The sequence below is a fragment of the Apis laboriosa genome, unplaced genomic scaffold, assembly GCF_014066325.1.
Source record: "Apis laboriosa isolate Shangri-la unplaced genomic scaffold, ASM1406632v1 scaffold23_cov150, whole genome shotgun sequence".
Lineage (NCBI taxonomy): Eukaryota > Metazoa > Arthropoda > Insecta > Hymenoptera > Apidae > Apis > Apis laboriosa.
The window spans coordinates 567,619-577,794 of NW_025222452.1; the positions used below are offsets into that span (position 1 = coordinate 567,619).

The following is a 10,176-nucleotide window of genomic DNA, read 5'->3' on the forward strand; positions in this document are numbered from 1 at the left end:
TTATCTATTCTTTATTTTTACTTACAATCATTTCATAAATTTAAAAATAAAAATGTAAATATTGAAAAAATGTACTATCAACTCAAACAAATACTACACACACATTTTATTATAGAATTCAATATTAATATTACATTCTCATATCTCAGTCACAATCAATTCAAAACAAAATTCATAATTTCATTTTATAAATAAAGATACTTTGGAAAGAGGGAAGGAAATATAATCTTATTAAACCTTAAATATACCTATTCAATGAGTTTATGAACCCCTGAAAGATACAAATGACACATCAATATAATTATTTAAAAATTAAAAAGAGATATTAACAATATATAATCAAATTCACTTACACAATGATATTATTAATTGGAATATGAATTAATTTGACAAAGAATCCTATAAAACCCATTATGCAAAAACCAATGGCAGTGGCAATGGCAATTTTCTGAAATTCTAAGAGTCACCAAACAAACAATAAGTTAGAGTAAAACAAAATTCAAAAAATAATCAATGACATTTGTTATAAACTTACCCTTCCTATCAGGTTTTGTGCATCGTTTAATAAGACGAATACTATCTTTCGCAAATTGACGTCCAGGTTCGGTAAGTTTCTTCACCTGATCCATTGTACTTGTGTAACTGTAAATAAAATATTCGTGCAATGAAATTTATGTCGATAAACCACATTTACATTCAATTTTTTATTTCAATTAGAATAAACTGATAGTATTCGTGTAAAATTTTATACGAACGATGTGCAAAATTATATGTGCTTTTAAACTTATAGTATATCTAAAAAATTGTTATATTTCACTTCAATAAAAAAAAATATATGTATTAATTTTTGGATTCGGTAATAACAGTTAAAATAACTTATAGGTTACAAAAATTGTCCATTAATGCGTTGTTAATTTTTTTCTTAATTTTCTTTGAAAAGATCAAAAAGTTTTTTTTTAAAACACAGTACTCACAATGTGTATAAATGAAGAACGCTTCACAAACTGTTATATTTGACGTACGAAAAACTACGTTCGTCAGAAGCTGAGGCGCTACGTGGACACTATATTGTATGAACGTCACTTCCTGATCACTGATGTTGGAATTATAAAGTCATAGCACGAACATATAATTTTTTAAACTTGAAAAAAATTTTGTGAAATAATATTAACGGTAATATTAATTAAATTCGAAACAATATTTAAATAATTTATATAATAATTTATAATAATTTATAATAATTCGTGTGAATTCATATAATAATTTCCTATATAAAAAATGAATAATGAAAGTTTAAATAACATGAAAAAAAATTTTTTTATATAAATGAATTTTCATTAAATGAAAAATAAAGATCAAGTAGCAAAAATAATATTAATGAATGATGTTATAAAATAAATACATATAAAGTCGTTTCGAGTTCTTTATATAATATTTTTGCATATTTGTGCATAAATCCCTATACTAGGGAATATAATAGTGGAAACTTTATAATAATTAATAGAATTTTTAGAATACAAAATTTAATTTTTTTTTATTTTAATTTTGGCACGAAATTTTGTTGTAATGTTTGTTATTTGTAATATTATTATTAAATTTATAATATATTATTTGGAAATAATTCCAAAAAATATTGTATGAAATATTTTTTTTTTTTAAATAAAATGACTTTAAAAAATTATTTGAACATATTAGATTAATGTTAAATATATATGAAATTTGTCTAATGGAATAACATACTGTATATCAGTCTTGAGATTTTTTTCATCAGTAACCTTTGACACTTGTGATTATTTGTCAAATGTCAGGATATCATATATAGAAAGTGTACGTTCTAAAATAAAGAAATTAAATATGAATTAATATATTTAAATTAAGTTAAAATTATTAAATTATTTTATTAAAAATATTTTAATTACATCAAAGAAAATATGGGTAATAGATCTAGCCTTCTTCTACGCGAAGAAGAAATAGCACAAATCCAAGAAGCCACTGGATGTAAGTTTTATTTATAAAATACATTATTTCAAAAAAACATTCGAATTTATTACTGTTTAAGATATAATCTATAATTTAATTATTAATTTATAATATATTTTATATATTATATTTCCTATTATGAAAATTATAATAATGATCATATATATTTTTTACTATATTTATTTTATATTTGAGAATATTTATTTAATTATTAATATATTTATTTAAAGTGCATTGTAATAATATATATATTTATTGATTAAATTTTTACTTTGTGTTATAGTTACACCAAACCAGATTGAACGTTTATATAGTCGTTTTACAAGTCTTGATCGTGGAGATTGTGGAACTCTTAGTAGAGAAGATTTCCTTAGAATTCCAGAATTGGCAATAAATCCTCTTGGTGATAGAATTGTAAATGCTTTCTTTGATGAAAGTGGTAATGATAGAGTGAATTTTTTACAATTTATGCAAGTGCTGGCTCACTTCAGACCCATTAAAAAAAATAGTCCTAATAGATTAAATTCTAGACAAGAAAAATTAAAATGTAAGTTAATAATGAACTCAATATAAAAATAAAAAAATAAAATAATAAAATAAATAATAAAATCAAATAAAAGCAAATAAAATCAAAAGAAATTTTAAAATATTTTATATTTGTTTATATTTATATTTCAGTTGCTTTCAAAATGTATGATTTGGATAATGATGATTTAATATCAAAAGATGAATTACTAGCTATTTTGCATATGATGGTTGGTGCAAATATTAGGTAACAAAAATAATTTAATTTATTACTTAAAAATAAAATAAATTTAAATAATTTATATAATTTGTTTAAAAATATCTCATTTATTTTAGCGAGGAACAGTTAACTAGTATTGCAGAAAGAACTATAGTAGAGGCTGATGAGAATGGTGATGGAATGATTTCATTTGAAGAATTTTGTAAAGCATTAGAGAGGACAGATGTAGAACAAAAAATGTCTATACGATTTCTTAGTTAATTTATTTTTTTCTTCAAATAAATGCACAATTTACTGATGTGTTGGGCATATATATTAAAATTTATTATAATTTATAATAATAATGAATATAACAATTTATTTTTTCTTATATATTTTCATTTATTTTACATGAAAAAAAGTTGAAGTTATGTTCAGTATTTAATGATACAATGAAAGGTAAGATAGTAAATTCCTTTTTTTTTTTTTAAACTGTTATTAAAACAGCTGTAATTTTAATTAATAAAAAATGATACAATTATACGATTTTTACGATTTATAATATATATATAAATTCCATAGTTATTACAGATTTTGTTAACCTACAGTTTACAACATTTAATTTATTATTTGTCTTGTTATACTGCTTACATTTTCCAAAGAAAAATATGATAACATTTACTACGTATTACATTTACATAAACAAGTACTATTGGAAAATAAGTTATGCTATTGATGACATTAAAAAAATGGGAAACATGAATGTAAAATATGTATTACACAAATACTATGTATTTTATTTGTACATGAATTATATCTTGACTTCAAAAAAAATATTGAGGAATTATATTTAATTAATCGTACATTTTCGATATAATGAAAATTCTTACTGCATTTATTTTATCTTTCTTAATAGATTGTAACTATCGGTACCTCATTATATTCCAAAGCATTAAAATTTGCATATGCAAAACAATGAGGAATATTTATTTTATTTTTATAATAATTTAAGCCGTGGATGACACAGCTAATTTTTTTAAATGCTCCATGAATACTTGTAAACTGACATCATCAGTTAAGACAGGCGCTCCACTTTCCTAAATTACAATAAAAATTAATTAAAAATTATAATTAATAATCAATAAAATGAAGAGAAGCTAATAAGTTTTATTGCTAAATAAATAAATAAATAAATAAATAAATAAATAAATAAATAGATTAATTAATAGATTAAAGTTAATTATAATTTATAAAAATGTATTTTGTGGACAAAGATTTTTTTGATGCCAACCACCAGTGAATTGTGATAATACTGTTGCAAAAAACTGTTAAAGTGTGTAGAATTTTATGCTTGCCTTATAGTGAAATCGTGTTAAATAACGTGAGATAATTTAAAACGATTTAATATTGATATTTTTATAGCGATAGTTTTGGAGTAATAGTTAATATTTGTTAGTTACTTTTTACATTACTGTTAAAAAATATTATGATGAAAAAAAAATAAATATTTTATCGTATAAATAAGAAATATTAACTATTTAAATTTCTAAATTTTCCCCACTAATTCCATTACCAAAGCAATAAAAGCAAATATAAAGAAAAAAAATATAATTATCAAATGAATGTAAAACACACCCCACTGGGTATCGGCATCCCCTGGTTGCAGGATCACGATGACATGAAAAGATTATTAATTACATATGGTTGATTAAAATGTTTAATTCGTTGAAAATGAAAAATAAATAAAATAGTCTAATATGAATAAATTTGATGTTGAAAATGTATTTATATTATTAAGAATAAAAATACTAAATAATGTACTTACCGCTCCATAAGCATACATATTGTTATGAGTTTGACTTGGATTCACTTTGCTCAATAAAAACCTTGCTTGTGAACCACCTTGTTCAGTATCGATATATCTAGGTGCAGGAAACCGTTCGGCTAATATTTCAGCAGCATCATCAACAGGTGCTGCCAATAATTGTCGGAAATTTTCATATTCTGGCAAATCTTGATATTTTAATTGACGCCATTGTGCAATGGTCTGTAATAAATTAATATACAATTGCAAGCACATTATCATTAATCATAAACAATGATAAATAACTACCTCTCCATGGAATATAAGGATTTGGAAGAAAGTATCCATCAATAAAATTCTATCTGGCTGAATAGATGATGTATCTAATAAAACTGGTTCCGGAGGGCCACTAAATCCATAACTGTACAAAATTGGCTGTACCATTATCAAAGAATTTGTTAAATCTTCTCTCATGAGCATATGTCTATAATATTTAAAATTTAATTAGTAATAATATTTCAATTGATTGAAACACGAAAGTATAATAATAGCTGACCTATAAAAACTAGTTTCATCGGGAGAATTATTAAATACTTGTAGAAATTGCGATCTACGCAAATGATACATAAATTGAGGATATAAAGAAAAGTTTTCTGCAAGTCTAAAACTATTTGGATCATCTTTTGTGTATTCTCCAAATTTCTGGCACTATAAAAGAAATGCTTAATGTTAGAAATATTACGTATATTATATTAAATGTTAAATATAAATTTAAAACTGAAAAAAATACAAACTAATCTAATAAGCATACGATCGACCCATCTTAAAACATCTGGTCCATCGTCACTTTCTGCCCTAAATACAGCTAAACGCGACATGAGAACAGCGGCTGCTTCTTGATCAAATCCGGCACTTATATGATGTAAAGATGTCGATGCATCTGCCCAACTATAATCGAAATTATTATGATTAAAAGGTAATAAAAATTAACAATAACAAAGATTTAATAAATATATTAACATACTTTCTAGCAATTGTAGTAACTCTGATTCTTCGTTGACCGCTACTATGTTGATACTGTGTGATAAATTGAATACAGCCTCTTCCACCTTGAGGAATTGGTGCCGTATGTTGATTGACAACTTCGAAAAATAATGCTGTAGTAGTGGAAGGTGTAAGGGAACAGAATTTCCACTGGCATGTACCACCTAATCCTACTTCTTGTTCTCCGACACTTGATCCTTTTACTCCTAGAGATACGCAAGGCCCGATCGCACCGGAAACTTTAATTTCTCGTGACGTTTTCACTTCCAATGTTGCATTAAATGCCATTTTCAAATCGCCTTTATGATCTTTAGCAAACACACGTTGGAATGTTTGCTTGAATAGAGAAGAATTGAAAGAATCTCCCATAAGCATATGACCACCAGTTGAATTGCAACATTGTCTCATTTCTAATAGACCGGTTTGATCGAGAGCGCACGAATAGATATCTATTATGTGACCGTTTGTTGCAGCGCGTGACGCGAGAGAATCATAATGTTTAGTTGCCTTTTTCATATGTTTAGCGTTATCTTTTTGAATATCATGATGCGATCTAATAGGTTGTCGTAAGTCATCCGTTACGACTTGACCAGGTCCTTGAGAACAAGGTCCACCCACAAATAGCATTATCCTAAAAATAATAACGTATATTTTTATTCAAAATATTCGAATAAAAAATTTATAATCGAAACATGTACCTAGCTCCTGTATTAGCATAACTAGCTTCCAAAAGACCAGTAGCAACAGCTAGTGCGACACCCGTCGATCGCAATGGACGTTTTCCTGGCCCGATCGGCCATGGATCTCGTTGAAGTTCTCCCAAAAGATCTGTTAAACTCATATCACATTTATGTACAGGTTGTAAAAAACGATTTGCTGCTGGTAATGGTTGTCCACCAGGTCCTCTTTGTTGATTTGGATTTTGACCTGGTATTGGCCGACCTATACCTATAAATCGTGATAATAAATATCTCTTTTGTACAGTTACGTTTTATTAGAAAAATATACCTAGCATATCTTGAACCTGTTTTGGTTGTAAATCTTTAGTACCACGAAAAACATAACTTTTACTGCATCCTTCACAACTTAGTTCATGTACTTGTACCATTCTTCCAAATGTAATAAGACCAATTAGAGCATTAGGTGGAAGTAAAGAAAGTGACATTTGTAAAGAATCTTTGAGAGAACCTAGTTCTTCGTCATCCATACATGTATCCACAACCAGTAAAAAAATGGGTGGTAAACACTGTGCTCTCTATTCAAAAATAATAATAATTAATATCTAATAAAAAAACCTACTAATAAAAATAGTATTTTATTTTGACATAAATATTGTTTACCATTATGGTATATTCAATAGTTGAAAATTTTGGAATTAATTCAGCTGGTTGATGTTGTTCTGAAATGGCAGCATATTGTGGAGGAAACTGAAAATATATTATATATCAAATATTATTTTATTACAAGATAATTATGTTTATTTTTATAATCAATATGATTTAATTCTTACAGGATTTCTTTGAAAGCATAGATTGCACACCCATAATTTAGCACGGTAATCGACTTGGCATAATGGATTTAAAATTGCTCTACATGTAGATCTTGTACAAAGAACAGGATCATATTGTATTGGTGGGAGATCTGGCCTTTCTTTAATCGGTTGATAAAGTGTTCCTAAGGGCACAACAAGTCTAGTAGCATCTACACGTGATGAGGGCCAAACATTCCAAGTAATACGTATTCCATCACGGTCTTCATTTTGTTGAATGAAATCTTCATAAGTAGTCATGTTGCTATAATCAAGGAATACCAGATAATAAAAATAACATTCAACTTTAATCCTTAATATTCATATAATTTTTAAATATGTGACAAGTGTAAAGAATGTATAAATGATTTTAGGTTAAACATACCTAATTAAGTCAACGATGACTATCGTGTACTTTTAATTATAAGCTTGAGATAATTTTAAATAATCTTTACTATCAAGTTCTCATAATTACAGCATTATTTTACAATTGAATTAAAAGGACACTACTTCACCGTAACAGTACAACTCGTGCCGTCATTGAAGCCACGTCACTTGAAAGCTTGGAAGAACTACTATGGCGCATGCGTACAATGTCTTAACGTCAAAGGCGGTATTCGTATTTATATACATATATATATTTGTGGTAAACAAAATTTGGGCATCACATAAAATTAAAAATATATATATTTCATAAAAAAGACATGTAAAAAAATAAAAAATATACAAATGCAGTAATCAAAGTATATAAATACAGATATATATGTAATATATATATATATATACAACATATAAAAATATGCAAACTGTTATGTCTCTTTCTTATTTTTATTAAAAAAGATCTTAAATCTTTTTGATCTAGATTGTCACAAGTGGATTGATATTTATAATGTTATAATTTGTAAAACAAATATAGACAAGGAGAGGAAATAGTGAGAAAAGGACAGAGATAAGATAAAAATATTGAAATCAACGCCATCTTTAGGGCAAGAATTGACCATTAGTGTCATCTCTTGAATAAAGATTTTAGACTAAGATAAAAATTAAAGATCAATGCCATCTATTGAATACGAAAGAAATCTCTACATAAATACTTAACTAATAGCGTCATCTCTTTGAAAGATGCTCAACGATACTCATGAAATATTTCTCATACTCAAGAGATGGTGCTAAAAGTTAATTCTTATCCTATCTCTATCTTTCTCCATCTATCTTTTATCCTTTCTTTATTGAGTTTTATTTGCGGCACTCTGAAGATGGCGTTGATTTCAATATTTTTACCCTATCTTTGTCCTTCTTTGATTATTTCCTCTCTTTGTCTATACTTGCTCTACATAATTTATGAGCTTAAGAGACGGCTCCGATATATGATTTTTTTACACGATCAGTATTTTAAAACGTAGGACACAAAGTAGCATTAAAAGTATATCTTATACATCGTTTGTGATATAAATAATTACGTTTTGCAGTTAGGAAAGAGTAGGGATTCATTCAACCAATCAGCCGCAAAGTGATAACCACTGATTCTGAATAGAACAGAGTGAGTCGAGTGTTTACCGTCCGTATTTACTATTACTACGATATTACTAAGCTAAGTTTATAAAAAATCGAGATATCAATATTTCTGCGTACGCATTACGGTACGATATCTGGTCAAATCTCCATGTCACGTATACTACAAGTGTTGATTTTCGACTAACCTCTGACACGGTGTACGTCGTCCGTAAAAATGGATAAAAGGTACGTCGTGATATTTTGTGTGATTCGTTCGATTTATAATCGTTAATATCTTTTTAATCTTAACAAATTTTTAGCAAATTGGATACATCTAGGTCAGGGTATCGTGAGGATATCTCTAGTCATTCTAAGAAAAATAAGAAAAGATCAAGTAAAAAAAATAATATACTTGGTTTATGGATGAATAACATGCAGAACAATCAAAATAACGACATGGTACCTGGAATGGAGTATCAGCATTTATTATGGCAGTCCAATGTACAACAAAACTTTTCGAACAATGGACAACGTCTTTTTACAACAACATCCGATCCTAGCATGTGTGGCTATACACAGATGCCCATGACATATACCATGGAACCTGTTTCACTTCCAACCATGTATAGGTTATATCAACCAGTACCGTTTTCTGGCATTAGAACTGTTCACGGTAGACCTAGACGGCATTGTAATCAAAATTTTCCAATGAATTTGAATATGAATTCTATGGGGAATGGTTACTCAAGTTTACAAGAAAATGGAGTAGAATCTTCTGTGCCTATTAATTATCAAAATGGAGATTATGCAAGCTTGCCACCTACTGGTAACAAGAATAATGAAATAAATGGGGATGAGCCAAATTCAGAGCATCGGAGGTATTCAGATCCTGGTCTTGGATCCGCAGAAGCTCCAGTTCAAACTCAGAGCGAAGATTCTGATAGTATCGATAGTGGAAGCTCCATTACTACAGTTGGACGTAGCAATAAGCTTGTCTTATCTCTTATCGAACAGGTGGATATATTAAATTATATATATTTAAAACGTAACAGATATATATTAATAATCGTACAATTTTGCTTTCAGATGACAGAACTGAAAAAAGGCAATAGTCAACTGTTCAAAGAGTTGAATGAAACAAAATCGGAACTAGGCAGTATGAAAGCAAAACTAGCACAATGTAAATATAGCGGCTCTTCAGATTATCAACCAGGAATGTTATCAGGTAAATATTAACAAAAGTTGTTATAACAGATTATTCCTAGAATCTCTTTGAATTTTTTTGAAATTAATCCAATTTTGTGTTTTGTATTAATATTAATACAAACGATAATACAGTTGCAATATAATATAAATAACACAAAATAACACGAATATTTTAATTCCTTCAGATTTTATTCGCGAAATCAGACAAGCCAACAAAACATGCGAGGAGGGATTGATTTCGAAAGTAAAATCTATGGTGGAGGAAAAACTAAACCAAAGGTCGTTAGAAGTGGTAAATTTAAACGTAAGTATTAATTTTATATCTTCATACAAGCTCTAAAATCAATTCTCTATCTATCAATTCTCTCTAAACAAAAAAAAAAAAAAAAAAAAAAA

General features: G+C 27.4%; 3 protein-coding genes across 5 annotated transcripts in view; 2 read left to right on the top strand and 1 right to left on the bottom strand.

Moving 5' to 3' along the window:
- The first annotated feature begins 1,627 nt into the window (after positions 1 to 1,627).
- On the top strand, positions 1,628 to 3,245 carry LOC122713218 (calcineurin B homologous protein 1-like). Its single transcript, XM_043933461.1, has 4 exons — positions 1,628 to 1,998; positions 2,264 to 2,527; positions 2,659 to 2,752; positions 2,842 to 3,245. The coding sequence occupies exons 1-4, from the start codon at positions 1,932 to 1,934 to the stop codon at positions 2,984 to 2,986; spliced, it is 570 nt and encodes a 189-aa protein (XP_043789396.1). The 5' UTR covers positions 1,628 to 1,931; the 3' UTR covers positions 2,987 to 3,245.
- Positions 3,246 to 3,332: 87 nt separating this feature from the next.
- LOC122713202 (protein transport protein Sec23A) lies at positions 3,333 to 7,635 on the bottom strand. 2 transcript variants are annotated; one of them, XM_043933438.1, is made up of 12 exons: positions 7,466 to 7,635; positions 7,063 to 7,345; positions 6,893 to 6,979; positions 6,561 to 6,807; positions 6,251 to 6,500; positions 5,533 to 6,183; positions 5,303 to 5,456; positions 5,065 to 5,216; positions 4,818 to 4,992; positions 4,530 to 4,751; positions 4,340 to 4,360; positions 3,333 to 3,801 (listed from the first exon to the last, which is right to left on the bottom strand). In XM_043933438.1, exons 2-12 carry the CDS (start codon positions 7,339 to 7,341, stop codon positions 3,712 to 3,714), a joined length of 2,328 nt encoding a protein of 775 aa, XP_043789373.1. In that variant the 5' UTR covers positions 7,342 to 7,345; positions 7,466 to 7,635; the 3' UTR covers positions 3,333 to 3,711. The 2 variants fall into 2 exon arrangements, with proteins under 2 accessions (XP_043789373.1, XP_043789374.1); XM_043933439.1 differs by lacking the exon at positions 4,340 to 4,360 and having other exon boundaries at positions 3,339 to 3,801.
- Positions 7,636 to 8,803: 1,168 nt separating this feature from the next.
- LOC122713203 overlaps positions 8,804 to 10,176 on the top strand; it is an 8,892-nt gene continuing 7,519 nt past the window's right edge. For both annotated transcript variants that reach the window (XR_006346465.1, XM_043933440.1), the window contains exons 1-4: positions 8,804 to 8,820; positions 8,895 to 9,588; positions 9,661 to 9,799; positions 9,966 to 10,084. Coding sequence is in view for 1 of the 2 variants with exons in the window: in XM_043933440.1 (XP_043789375.1) it covers positions 8,810 to 8,820; positions 8,895 to 9,588; positions 9,661 to 9,799; positions 9,966 to 10,084 (963 nt within the window). In the remaining variant the exon portion in view is untranslated. The remainder of the gene's footprint in view (positions 8,821 to 8,894; positions 9,589 to 9,660; positions 9,800 to 9,965; positions 10,085 to 10,176) is intronic.